This window comes from Alligator mississippiensis, chromosome 7 (assembly GCF_030867095.1).
Source record: "Alligator mississippiensis isolate rAllMis1 chromosome 7, rAllMis1, whole genome shotgun sequence".
Lineage (NCBI taxonomy): Eukaryota > Metazoa > Chordata > Crocodylia > Alligatoridae > Alligator > Alligator mississippiensis.
The window spans coordinates 66,908,519-66,923,459 of record NC_081830.1 but is presented as its reverse complement, the minus strand read 5'-3'; the positions used below and the strand labels follow the sequence as shown (position 1 = coordinate 66,923,459).

The 14,941-nt window shown below is 41.2% G+C and overlaps 1 protein-coding gene across 1 annotated transcript in view; it reads right to left on the bottom strand.

Moving 5' to 3' along the window:
- RSRC1 (arginine and serine rich coiled-coil 1) overlaps positions 1–14,941 on the bottom strand; it is a 323,306-nt gene that overhangs the window by 250,780 nt on the left and 57,585 nt on the right. Inside the window, exon 4 of the mRNA XM_006276863.4 lies at positions 2,395–2,571. Within this exon, the coding sequence (XP_006276925.1) occupies positions 2,395–2,571 (177 nt within the window). The remainder of the gene's footprint in view (positions 1–2,394; positions 2,572–14,941) is intronic.

The window sequence follows — 14,941 nt, the reverse complement described above, 5'->3', positions numbered from 1 at the left end:
GCGTCCATAGGCAACACAGATGAGCAGCTGTAAAGCCACCAGTAGACAAAGGACTCTGTATCAGTGCTCACCACAGAAACTGCGTGGCAAGACGATACAAAATGATGATGGGGGTCTCACTGTTGCTACAAGAAAAATTAGAATGACGGAGGAAAAGTTGCCTCACAGGAGATGATAACAAAAGCAAACATTTTCTTCGATGTTTTTGTGGTATTCTCTCATTTTTTCTACATTTATTTAATAGGATAGCAGGTAGAGGATCCTTGTCCAAAGAATGACTTTGTTTTCCGTACTCTTCCCATTACCGGTAAAGACAATAAATGACACTAGGTTAGAAAAGGTGAAAACATTGAAAGCCCAATGCCAATCAAATCTCTTTTTTGCTTTCATTTTCCTTGAGCATGGTGGAATCAAAGGCTCAGAAAGCTGCATTTTATTTTTAGGTCATCATTTAGATCTGCATGTAGAGAACGTAACAAGAAATGTTACCCATTTATTAGACTAAACTAATTATGTACTTATTTAGCTTTAACTCATGAAATAGAACTGGAAGTAACGTTCTGTGTTTCTCAGCAACTGAATCACACAAACAGGTCTATATTACATCCGTTCCTTGCTTATTCAACTAAGCTGTTTTGGAAGGCCATCATTAATGTGGGGCTGATAACCTAAGCCTGCTAAATGACAAATTGTTGTAAAAGGAGAAAGCTCCTCAGATCTACTGTGTTCTCTGTATAGATATTCTTTGATCACTACCTTTGATTAAATGAAAAAAAACAATCTTCATAGAGTGAATTACAACCACATCCTAGGTAAGTTTCATTTTGTAGTCTAATAATGCTTTAAGTGTTTTTAAACAGTGTCAAATCCTTGTCACAAGAACACCTCAGACCATATTTGATCCCCAAGGACTAATGACAAACTGTTTGCATTACTGGTAAAAATAATATAAAATATTATAAGGATCAAGGAAAAAGAATGACAATTTTGTTGCATATTTAGCATAAGTTTATATGTGGTTTAGTGACTATGTCAAATTTACAGGAAAATAAGGCGATAAAGAATTTACTCGCTGCTCAAAAGTTCCTGGCACTTTTACTCGCCCAAAGTTATCCTATATTGATCTTTACTTTTAAAAGACCATAAAGGGGTATTTTAATAAAGCATGTTCTTATATTGCAAAGTGCTTTATAATGTGCTTCCTTCTCAGAGTTTAGCAGATGGACAGGCAAACACACTAGCCATTACGTGCTCAGTAATGGCTCATAGTCAGCTTAGCATATCAGAACTTATTTCAATATGACAGAAAATGCTGCCCAGAACACTAAACTTACTCTTTAGATTTTCCAGAAACATCAGCAGAACAGGCACCAAACATCTCAATATAATGACCATAAACACCTCAAAAGCCTTGCCTACATTACTGATGTACTGATTGCGATTGCTGACAATTTCAGAAATCTGAGCGCTGTACTGAAAAGTAAAAATATATATATATCAATACCTAATCCAGTAGGCTTATATATTACACCCATATTTTGTATATAGACATGGACCTGAAGTAAGTTTCGGGCATATCCTAGAATAGCAGTTCCCAACCTCGGGTCACAACCCAAATGAGGGTCGCAGGGGCAATGCCAGCAGCGCTGCGTACAAAGGACAAGCCGTGCCACGTGCCAGAACCTCCCCTGCTCTGGGGCCACCGTTGCCACACTCTTCTCCCAGCAACGGGTTGCAGCAAAAAAAAAAAAAAAAGTTGGAAACCACTGCCCTAGAACCACGGAGGAAGTTGTGGCCTATATCTTTCAGCATTAATGGAGATTGTATATAAAACTATAAAGATATTACACTCCTAATCCACATTTAACCCAATTCAGCAAAACGCAATAGGTATTGCAAACTGCAGTCAACTACCCTGAGGTACTGCTACCTATAGTTACACTATCATGGATAGTCATGTCATGGATGAAACCAAGTAAAAAAATTGTCTCAAAACAAAAAGTGATAAATAGTAAAACTATATATATGTAGAGAAGGGCCTTACTTCCTCTTTCCTTATCAATCCTCCCTTCATTTTTTTCCCTGTTAATTATAACCTTTTTCAATCTATTAGAAAATACATAATTATACTAAATAGCTTCTTTAATTGATGAATATACACATGTCTACATATAGCTAACAAAACTGAAGTCATTCCCAAAGAATGGAAAATTTAAACAAATAGATTTTATGAATACACATTTTTAAACACTGAAGCACATGAAATGAAGATATTTTAAAAGTACAAACATAGTCTAGCAGGTTGATTGTTGGTAATACAAAAAGCAATGCAAGGATTTTCTTGGTTTTCGTTAACTGAAGTGATGAATTAATTTGATTTGTCATCTCACTTACCCACGCTTGGAGCTATACAATTCCTTCTCTTTCCCTCTGCCCCTCTCCTTCTCTCTCATTTTTTCTTTATCTCTGCCTTTGCGACGTTCTCTTTCACGAGACCTGCTATGAGTTCTTCTATGGCTAGATCTTTCACTACTTCGACTGTAGGAACGTTGATGAGGTCTTGATCGTGACCTATGGAAAACATTTACACAGGATTTAAACTCAGCGATTATGTGTTTTTTTTCGACTTACACTGCATGCCAGAATACTCAGAAACAGTACAAATTATCTGTCCCTAAACTCTTTAAATGTAAAGAAATGAGAAAGCACCTGAAAAAGTGATCTAGTATCAGTACAGCTATTGGAAAATGAGGGGTATACTTTTAATAGAATTCTTTTTTTGGAATATTCATGTGTGAAGTAACAAAATCACCTTTCCAGTATACATCTGGTTTAAAGCATCATAACCAAAGTGATATTCATGATTTCATTTATTATATTTTTTAAATATTTGAATCATTTGTGGTATAAGTGGGTATATAGCCATGGCGTAGGTCAGAGGTTCTCAAACTTTTTTCGTGGGCCACTTGAAAATTGCTAAGGGTCTTGGCAGACCACTTGAACTTTTTGTTGTTCTACAAAATCAAAGCACACAACTCATATTTTAATATCAGTAGTCTTACCTTTCTAATGCAAACGGCTGTGCCTGTTTTTTTGAGCAAAGTTCTAGGAAGTCGGGTATAAATGTTTGACAGCTTTAGCCTTATGTCACCTTTCTGCGGGCCACCTGAATGGAGCTCGTGGACCAGTGGTGATCCACAGACTACAGTTTGAGAACCTCTGATGTAGATCATTTAGGAAAATAATTCCTAAATATCATTGTTCTCCCAGGAGAAATCTTAAGTGTACAGATGTTCAGGCTTTTCCTCCTAGAGTAAAAATGGCTGCTCCAGGAGAAAAACAACCTGGGAACACCCAGAGTTAAGAAACTCCTGAAAGAGTTTCTTCTGGGAGAACAGATGTCTGTACATGCTGTGGCTTTTCTCACAAGAGAACATGGTCCTCCAGCATCCCACACCCCACTTGATCATATCGCTCCTTGGACTGCTCCAGCAAGGCGCAGAACATGCCCCTTTCACAATCCCCACACTGTGCTGCAGGGAAATAAGCTGACCATGGGAAGTCTGCTAAAGCTGCCCTAAACCCTGCTGCCATCTGTTGCCAGGCAGACTAAGGAAGTCTGCAGAGCACGTCAAAATGTGTGCACAGGGCACTCCCTGGCTGCATAGTGTCAGCACTTCAGGGACACGGGATCCAAATGTCTGTAAATGCAGCTCTGGATAAATTTCTTTATCAGGGTAACAAACCTGAAAGAATTATCACAGATTATTTCAATGTGTGCACACAACCAGCGATTCCCAACCAGGATGCCACAGCACCCTGGGGTGCCTTGAGATGCTTTCAGTTGTGCCATAGTGGGGGAAGAGAGGTGTGGAGAGGAGGTTTTCTTGTACCAGTGCTGAGGTCAGATAGCTGTGACCATACTGTGGCTTCTTCTCCCCACCCCTGCTCCCTGGCTGTGTGTGGGCTCAGCTTCCAAGTGGTGGGAGGTTGCAGCAAGCCTGGGGAGCTACACACTATCCAAATTGGCACTGCTTCACTCTACTCCACTCCTCCTCACCTCCCAGCCACAACTCCCTATGGGCTGGAAGCTACATCTGCACTGCAGTCAGAGGGAGGGAGAAGCAGAAAGGACAGGCAGCAAAGCAAGGGCAGCTAGAAGCTGCAAGGCCCCAAAATAGCTCCTATGCCTGGACCAAGGCCAGGCAGAGAGGAACTATATCAGGGGCAAGGGGAGAGAAATCGTAGCAGCACAGGAGCAGCTACAAGATGAGGGTGGAGAGGGATGAGTGGAGAAAAGCAGTAGCAGTGTGGACATAACTTGCAGCTCCTGAGCCCTGATGCAGCCCCCACACTGGCTGGAAGCTGAGCCCACACAGCCAAGGAGTGGGGTAGGAGCTGGGATAAGCGATGGCAACACAGGTACAGGCAAACCCTTGAGTTCCAAGTGTCAGATCTGGGCCATGAGACACATTGCTGCCAACCCCTGGCATAGACTGGAGTGGGTGGGATGAAATAATGCACTATAGAACTTCACTATCATTCAATATAAATAAAATAAATAAATTGCTTTAAAACAAAACAACCAGCAAGACACAATATTTAAATGAAACATGCAGAAAAGTAATGCCTTCTCAATACAGCATAGAGCTGCTTCTCACCAGGGCCCAGACTACTACTTGTACGAGAGTGAAAAAAAGTTTTCCTTATGGTTCTTCCAAAACCTGACTAGCCATTTTGGGAGAAGAGCATAGCTGTTGCGATTACACTAGAATGAGGAGGAAGCCAACAGCAAACTGTATTAAAGGACCCCTTTAGATGTTCAGGTAAACATGTGATAGGATCTGATGCAAGAGCCACACAATCAAGCCTCCTGTCAGGCTACACATGCATGGCAGGAGGCATGATTGTGGTATCCAAAATCAGATCTAAATCATGCCTTATTGCTAGTTCAGAGATCGAGATCCAAAGCTCTCCCCGAGATCTCCACACTGCCCCTGCTGTGAGCCCCACAGGCATGTGCCTGCATTTATAGAATGAAAAGGGAATGTCTATCCACTTCCAAATCAGTTCAAGCTTTACAAGTTATACTAACCTGTAAAGATTGAATCAATTCAGGCTTAGGCTTTTTGAATGTCTGTTCCCAGCCACAGAAAAGAATTTAAAGAGGAAACTGCAAAGTTTTAAAGTTAGTTATATTCAGGGATTGGGGTTTTCCATTTCCCATGGAAAAAGGGAAAAACGCAGATTTTTCACTTTTGCAAAGAGCTCTCTGCAAGCTGGCAGAGTTCCAGCCTGCAAGGGGCTGGGGGGAATGGGAAGAGGGCGGTCAGGCAGGGGGCACCATATGTATGTGCACGCTCATGCATGCACATGGTCGCCAGGTAGCCTGAAGACCAGCTTTCACAGGTAAGTCTGGAGACAGGGCGAGGGGGGATTGAGACCCCACTGGGAGAGAGAGAGAAGGAGGTAGACACAACTGGGATTGGTGCCCAGCCTGGATGGTGCATGGGGCTTGGTGCCCAGGGAATGCATGGCCACAGGGCCTCGGCGGGGAGCAGGATGGAGCTGTGGGCAGCTTGTCTGGGGATGGGGCGGGGGGGTGAGGCTGGCTCCCCACCGCTCTGTGCAATGCCAGGGTGGGCATGGGGTGCTTGTGCCCCCCAGATGTGTGTGCAAGGTAGGGGCAGGCTGCCCACTGCAGGTTTGGGCTCACCACCCTGCTGCCCTCCCCTTGGGGCCTCTGCAGCCCAGTCGGTGGGACCTGACACAGCAGGGCCCAGAGGAGTCGGGCAGGGGAGCCCCTTGCCACTGCAAGCCCCACGCTGCCCTGGTGAGGCGCCCCCTGCCCACCCGGCAGCAGTGGGGATGGCAGCGTGGAGCTGTGCCCCTCACTGCTGCCAGGTGGGCAAGGGGTACCTTGCCAGGGTGGCATGGAGCTCCCAGTGGCAACACTGAGCTTCCCCACCCAGCCCTGCTACATTGGGTCCCACCTGCTGGGTCCCCACATGCTCCACTCCAGCTGTGCCACCCGTGGGGGAGGGGGAAGAAAACCACCACAGCAGCTGCCACCTCCCGCAGGCAGCAGCCAGGGTTTGGGTGCTGCTGCGGGGGCAGGGGACTGCAGACCCAGGTTCTTAGCCCCAGAGCCCTGGCAGCTGACAGCCCCCCCTAGCAGGGCTAGGGGATGGGGGCTGTGGCCCCTCACACCCCACAGTGAGGCTGGACTGAGAAGGCTGTGGGTGGGAAGTGAGGAGCCTGAATATGCATCCTGGTATGCTAACAGGGCAGGAAGAGCTCTGATTTTCCATGATAAAAAACCCCAAATCAAATACCAAAATGTATAGGTACTTAGAATATATTTTATTATAGTGACTGAGGCTTCCAGATTTCTTTGAACTTGCAAATATATCAATAAAACATTGTGTTTAATTGATCTCTCCCTCTATATAGTGGCATTTTAATTGCGGATTTTAGGGGGTTTAAATCAGAGAATTTGCAATTTTTAAACAGAGAAAACCAGGATCCCTGGTTATGTTACGTTCCCTTATTCAGCAAAGACTACCATTTTGTCCTGTATATCAATACTGTCAGCAGCAGCAACAACTAAAGTTGGTTTGGTTTTTTTTTTTTTAGACATCTTGGAAATAGAAATCAAAGAATATTTTATTATCTGGCCTGAAGAAAAAAAGGGTTGGTTTTGTTTCTTGCAGCAAGACACTAATTTTGTATAATACAGAAATGTTTAATGTAAAAGAATCATGGACTAAGGCTAGTCAAGCTGACTCTGGGCTAGGATTTCATAAAGTGAACGGAGCCAAGCTTGTATTTGGAAGAGATTCCAGTAAAGAAGAAACGGTTTGATGGGTGGGGCTGAAAACAAACTTTTACATAAGACATGAAAGAGAGGACTCTTTACCACTTCTGGTCATGAAATACAATGTTTAAAAAACAAAAAGGAGTAACTCCAGTGTCCTGGGCAAAGTACAAACTGAATAAAGTGCACTTGTACCAAGGCAAAAAGAAAAAAACAAACAAACTGGTAAAGTTCCCAAATTCCACTGAAGAAGTGAATAAAGTGCAGCCAGTCTGTATGAAGTTGAAAGTTATTCTCATCCTGGGGACTGTTTTTATTGATCAGTATTCCCACAACGTAAAACTACAGCCTAAGCTTTCCCTCTTAAATTTGGCTGTTCCTAGGGCTATCCCGGCAGGACCTCAGTTTCCCAGACCATTGCTAATTTCCTCCATCCTTAAGGGAGGCTCCAATTTTTGGTTAAAACTAATTAAATCCACCTGTTAGTATAACTCATCAGCTTTTCCACACCACAATGCATGGTTCAACCATGACCATTCAAAAGTGAAACTATTAATCCCAATGTAGTCCCGTAGCATATCAGTTTATTACACCCCTCTTTAATTAAATTCTGAAAGGGTATAACCTTTACATTTTATCTAAATCTGTTGGACAACAGTATGTGACCATGTAAAAAGATCATCACCAGACATACCTAAGAACAGAAATAAGGTTGCATGGTATGAAATTGCATTAAATTTCCTAAAAGGCAACTTTTGACTTTGTAAGCAAAATATCATTTTTTCCTACATGTTCCTGGATACAGATTTATTTTTATGGCAAAAAAGGGGAAAAAAATACTACATTCAGCTACCAGGCAATGCCAGTGCAACATGCCCAATAAATAATGTTCTCCTAGGCTAGGGGCAGACATTCAAAAAGCCTGAGCGTGAACTGATTCAATCTTTGCAGGTTAGTTTAACCTGGCTATGCTGAACCAGTCTGCAAGTGCACAGACATTCCCACTGGACTGAGAAATGCAGGCACATGCCTGCAGTGGCTCAAGCTACAAGCCGGGGGACACTACAGCAGACCTCCCTTCCCCTCCAATGTGCTGAGCTGAGGGCAGGCCTGGCCAGGCCCCAGCAGGGTGCTCTGATTAGGGAGGGGTTCCCCTCACCTCACTGCTTCTGAGCAGTGAGGGAGCCAGCAGGGAGTCAATAACACAGCATTTAGCATCCCATCAAAAAAACAAAAGCCTCTCTCATTTGTTCAAGCTCTTCTTAAACAACTTTTTCCAAGAAAGGACATTACAAGCTGGCCTGCTGATTATCTCCAAAAAGTCCTAAGGCGACACTGTCCTGTCTGGCTTACACAGACACCTCTCAGTATTAGTTAGCATACCACATGCTGCCTATGGCCTGTGCTGTGGGGGAGGGGAGGGGGAAATCCCTGCTTGAGTAGGGAGTGGGGGACTCTAGTTTAAATTTAAACCAGCAAGGGGTCTGGGACACATCCTGCATAAACTGGTTTGACCCAAATCAGTTAAGCCTGATACTACATTCAACCAGGTTTATCTTAAACCAGTTTCAGCCATTTTCAAACTGGTTTATGTGCACTGAACATATGTTCTCTTACAGGTTTAAACCAGTTTTTGATCACTTAAACCGGTTTGTGTGTAATGTTTGTCCCTAGCCTCAGACGTAGTATGAGCTAAACTTCCTCAGACATTCTCTCTCTGCTGAAATACTTGGAACACTGCCAGAATTCTCCCAAAATGAGAAAGCAAGAGAAGGGAAATGTCTTAAAAAAAAACAACAACAAAAACCCAACAGATTATAATTAAACTAAATCTGCATGGCAAATCATAGACAAACAAAGAGCATCTCTCTCTTTCCAGAAATTGTCCGTGTCAAACATCAAAGGCCGAATCACTGAATCGGGAGACCAAAGAAAACCTCTGCATCGATTTGGAAAAGATTCAGAAAAAGATTCAGAGATTCAGAAGTCTTTCGCAGGAACAGAAACTGCAAAGAGGGAGAGGGAGCGGGAGTAGGGGGAGAAAGACTGACATCTGTAGCTGGTCAGTGACTGTGATTTTTCCCTGAGTCCCCTTCCAAGCACAGTGCTCTGGGGGAGGGACGCAGAAACAGCATATAAGCCTCTATCTGCAGCCTTTCTGTCCTTTTGTGAGCAGTTTCTGCCTCAGCAAAAGGGGCAGGTGGCTGGCCCAGAAACAGGTAGGCAGGTAGAGGTCTAACCAGCACCAGGAAGGCCCCCTGTTACAGGCTACTATCCCTGCTGTTTTCATCCCTCTGTGCCTTAACATACACACAAAGTCACACGTCATGAGTTTTGTTTTGAACAGTTTGAGGTGCAGTTTCCCAGAAACCCCTGCACCCATATCCTTGAAACTTGGCAGGCTTCATGCCCTCAGAAGGGGCTACCATCCCTGCTGCTTTCATCCAAATCTGCCAAAAATTGACGAAGTTCTAGGTATTTCAGTGATTCCCCATTATATTCTATGGCTGAATCACCAAATCTTCTGAAGCCAATTTGACCAAATTGATTCCGAATCCAAATCAAATACTTCTGTATTCACACAGGCCTAAAGCTTACACAGTGTACCTTCATTTCAGAAACCACTGTTTTCATTTTTTCATTAAGTTTGTCTTGTTTCACCCTTCGCTTAAAAGCCTAAAATCTTTTAAAATGTGGTCATTGAATCAAACGTGGCTCCTGGCAGTAAGAATCTACCCATTTTGTTCCCATCACAGAGCCTTTTATTAATTCTGACAAACTACTTAATATGGTCTTGAGAATAGAATGCTAATACTTGTAAGCTTATGAAGAAATGAAAGTTAAAGTGCACTAAATGCATTAAATTCATCATAAGACAAGTTGCACTAACATTTTATTTCAAAAATCATAAATTGCCATTTGAAAGCTAATAAGACTTGCTTGAATTTTACTAAATTTTACTATCCTTATGAACTACATTGCTTACTGACCGTTTTCTCAGTTTGTTTGTTTTTTTTATAACTCCAAAACCTAGCCCAATATAAGGATGGTCTATTTCATGAAGTTATTTATACTTTTTATATGAAAAATTGATTTTAGCAAAGTAAAATGTATACAGAGCAAGAGGAAAAGGAAGATCCATTAATGAACATTACTGCAGATGAAGTTTTCCAATATAATTTAAATAATTCTATTTTAAATTTATGAAAAGTAAAAATATTTTTCATTTGACTAGTAAACTCATTTTAATATTATTTTATACTATAGCAAAGTTTAAAAGGTAGCAATTATTTTAATAGTGCAAGTCAAATCTTAAAATGTTCAAAATATAAAAATTATATGAAAAAAACTCACGATGGAGCATAGACTGCCTACCCCTCCTTCAAAAGCACCAAACACATGCATGCACGCATACACCACCCACCCACCATGCCAAAGGTTAAGTCATTTAGTCAAGTTCAAAGATCTTCAAAGAGTTCTTAGATCCAGATAAGCCCATATGTTACCAAAATTCTGTGAAAAAGCTATTACTTTCCAATCTGCTTTTCATGTCTAAGTTACAGAACACACAGATGCTTGGCATCACTCAGTATCCCTAAATTCTCACACCAGATAATCAAGGTTCACCAATAACTTTCCTATCTAAAAACCTAAGAAATGTCTTTATTCCATCAACACTTAGTCCACTTGTAAAAACTGAAAGTATCCATAAAAGCCCATTCAGTTACTGCACAATAAGTGTTAATTTGCTAATTTCTTCACAGGTAATCAATTAAAATGTAAAATATTGGATAAAATTAGTTGCACTAAATTTAACAGCTGCTCCATAAGCATAATTAGTTTCACAAGGGCCATATGTATTCTGAACAGAAACAGAGTTGAAACAAATAAGCAGATTTTAAAACAAGTTTGAGGAAATCTGCATTTAATTAGCAGGTGGGCACTACAACTGCATAATGTTTTTATACATTTATATTTATGAAGTGACAGAAGATCTAAAGGCTTTTTAAAATGGCGTTTATTGTTTGAATGGGAACTGTTTTGCTGCATGCTAAAGTGATTTAAATCCTTATAGCTCTGCTTTGAAAAAATCATAAATGGTGAAAGAAAACATGTGGAAAACTGTAAAACTAGAAAGAATTTGCGACAAAAAACAGATACGCATACCATAACCAAAAGGAAACTACACTTAATTAAATGTACACTACATCTGGAATATCAGGCTAATAAAAAGTGAAACTATTAATTTTCATTGTTCTAAAGGAAATGAGGTCAGTGATGTTTAGTATTTCCCCAATTACACTGCATTAAAACACTGGGCCATATTTATCTCCTTGGTACAATCTAATCTTCCCAAAACATTACAATTTGAAAACTGTCACTAAGATATACTTTAAGAAATTGAATGATTTTAAAAGAAAAGGAAGAGAGAGAGAGAGAGAGAGAGAGAGAGAGAGAGAGAGAGAGAGAGAGAAGGCTCAGACATAATAAAATGAGCAATGTTTTAGTGAAGGTGTTAGGTACAAATGACTTTTCTTGCAAACAACAGCTATCACCCAACTGAAAGTTTTTAAGATGGCAAATTATTTATGCCACTTTTCAAAATAATGTCTTAGCTGATAACAATCCCTGTTAGCTTCTTAAAAGCTCAAAAACAACAACAATCACATTAGTCTAATATTTATGTAGACATGAACAGTCACTATAGGAAAAAACAAGGCGATTAAAATAGACACAGTATAGCAAATTTACATTACCAATAATATTCATCTTGGAAATAAACCCCGATTATAACTGTATTGAGAGCGTTTCACATTGCTTTTACAGTATATCAATAGAAGTATTTTTTCACTGAATTATTACAAGTGAGTAAACACTTTACAGGACAAGTTCTTTTGGAATCTATTAGTTTGGAGTACTTCAAACCACAATTGATCACAGTGCAGAAGTTTGTGTTTGTATCTTATGATTTATTAGTGCAAACGTTCATTCCTTTACAACACTGAATGACAAGGTGAATACAAGTTTATAATCTAAAAATGCATGAGTGAGAGAAGTGGAAAGCAAGTTCTGCGTTTTTCAGTAAAGTGAAATAAAAATTAGACTATACATAGTTAGAATCTGAGACAGAAGGCACATTTCAAGAATTTAAATAGAGAGCTGGAATATGGCTGTACAGGGGTAAAGGAAATTGTTTCAAGCCCAAGGCTTACGCACAGTAGAAGGAACAGGGAGCAAACAAAGAGCGGATAATAGGAATTGTAAAGTTGGAATCCTTGGTGGAACAGAGTGAGATGAAATAACAAATAAAAGCAAAAATGTAAATCACTGAGTGTTGTGTAGACCTGGGAAAATAAAGGATACAAATTCTGATTCAGCAAATAATTAGCCTCAACCTTACCATTTCAATATTGAGCAATCTTTTGATTATAAATGGTATAACTGCACAATTAAAAGTTTCCAGGGAAAGATTTCAATACTTAGAGGGAGACTATTATAGAGGTGAAACATGATTTTGAAAATTGTGAAAAATTCTTAGTGAACAGGACCAGACTACAGCAGGATAGCAGAGCATGTAGAAAGATACTACATCCAGTTATATATTTATTCAGTTGTAATCCTTTTGCAAAAATTCTAGTTATCCAGACTCAAATCTTACAGTCTGCCTGCTCTTCCTTTTGAAGGAGTTCAAACCACACCCATTTTTGCTACAATGCCTTCAGTATCTATAAAAGATCTCTTAAAGAAGTTGAGATTAGGCTCCACTTCCAACAATACACTAATGATACATCTCCTGGTGAGCATATGCAGACAATATGATCTTAAGAGGTGTCAAAAAACCTGCAAGAGATCAACATCTGGATGAAAAGCTTTGGGCTCAAGTTAAACCAAGAATTACATAAAGCTGACCTGGCCTTAGGTTTTGGCAGTTGCTCTTTACCGGGGTGCTGATCTCTTGCAGGGTCAGGACTGCATTCCCTAAATCTGGAATGGCTGGGCACAATCCTAACCAAAATCAGACCACCTGCCAAAGATTTTCACAAAATAGCTGATAATAGGAAACAGAAGGAGTGAAAAAGGCCAGAAAGCAACATTTTTGGATTCAGAAAAATTAAGTTACAAGTAGCCATAGGTAAATTAAATTAAGTAAATTTAATTACAGAAATTTGCACTCAAAGACTATCGTGATAGAAACTCCAGAAACAGGGAAGTCCTCATGGACAAAAAAATATATATATATAAAATATGAAATATAATTAAGTGATCTATTTTAGTCAGACTTGAGATGCCTCCTGTCATCCACATTCAAAAGTACATTACTTAGTGGATGAGCAGCAAGCCAGCTGCTGAAAAGGTAATGATCAGCAGTCTGCCTCAGTTCCCATTACAGAATGCAGACATACCTACAAGAAAAAGTGTTAAGCTGAAATAAAAAAGGGGGAAAAACCCTATTTGTGTTAAGTCCCCATAATATTCACAACTCCCTACTTTTATCAATCAAGCCACACAAAACCTTTCTTCCAAGTATTGGGGTTTAATTTGTCGTTGTTTGATCAGATTTTATTTGTTTTAACGATAACTAATGAGCAAACTAAAACTGGCTGCACAAACGGATGTCAAATGCAACTTTGCTTTCCTTGTCAGGGTGGACAACAATGAGAGGATTAGGGATTTGCTCCATTTGCAAAGCATGACTTCCCATGTGGAAGGGGTAGTTCAGCTGACTTTGCAGTACTCTTCTCTATTCTGCACAGGCTCGATGCATGTAGGACTATGGGGAAAGGAAAATGGTAGAGCTGGTTAGTGCACCTAATTCTAATCTCCATGGCTAGGGACAGAAATTGCACATAAACCAGTTTAAGTGATCAGAAACTGGCTTAAACCTGTAACAGTACATAAGTTCAGTGCACATAAACTAGTTTCAAAAGAGACTGAAACTGGTTTAAGATAAACCTGGTTGAATGTAGCATCAGACTTAACTGATTTAAGTCAAACTGGTTTATGAAACTTCAGTCCCAGACCCCTTCCTGGTTCAAGCAGGAAGCAGTCCCCCAGCATCCCATCATGCTCTGCAGCCCTGGACTGTGCTGTGCTGTATGCTCCAGAGAGCAGGGCTAGCCCTGCCCGTGCCCCTCTGTTCCCTAGCTGGTGCAGTGAAGGCTGGCTCACTAGCCCCTCCAGGCAAACCCTGGTTGTGGTTTGGGGCCAGGAAGGGGGTTTAAACTCACCTTCCCCCCCTCTCCTCCCTCTCCGAGTACAGAGCTGCCCTGCCCTGCTGGCTTACTTAGTGCTGACTGCGACTAAGGACTAAAAATCCCAGAGGCACCTGGAAGCAAGAAGAGGAAGTAATGAGCAACCCTGCAGAGTCCTGCTGCTGCAATTGTGTACTGCAAATCCCAGAGACCTCAGGGGCAGCAGAAAGAGGAAGCGAACACAGAGCCCATGCTGGCTACATGCCAGAGAGCTGTGCTCTAGCATCCCCTGGCTTGTGACTTGAGCTACTGCAGGCATGTGGCTGCATTTCCTGAATCAAGAGCGATTGTCTGATCATTTGCTTATTGGTTCAATCTTCGCATCTTAGACTAACCTGCAAAGACTGAACTAATTCATCTTCAGGCTTTTTGTCTATCTGCACTTAGCCCAGACCAACACAGTTTGCAAGGAATGGCTGGAACTGCATGTTCTTGCTCATATGGACACGCCCATAGAGTAATGGGGGCAAAACTTTGACAGGCATGCCACAAATTAGCCCTTCCCTCTCCCTAAGTGCCACTCCAATCCCCTTCCTCTGTTTGATATACTGCTTTGCTTTCTGCTCCCTGCCCTCTGCTCCCTGCCTGATTTGCTGCCCTGCTTTGTTTCCTGCTCTATTCGCCATTGTGCTGCCTGTTCCCTCTCCAATATGCTGCATGCCATATAAAGAAGCTGCCCGTGCCACTTGTGAGTATAAGGAATGCCTATCTGAAGAGCTATTAAAAAATAGTAAATTATAAATGTTTCCAATACCAAACAGAATGATTCACAGTGACTTTATAGTGCCCTCCCCCCCAGCTTACAAAGAGCTTACTTCTCCTACATGCAACCGGTCAACAGAAGTCAAGATACTTTTGCCTCATCTTCATT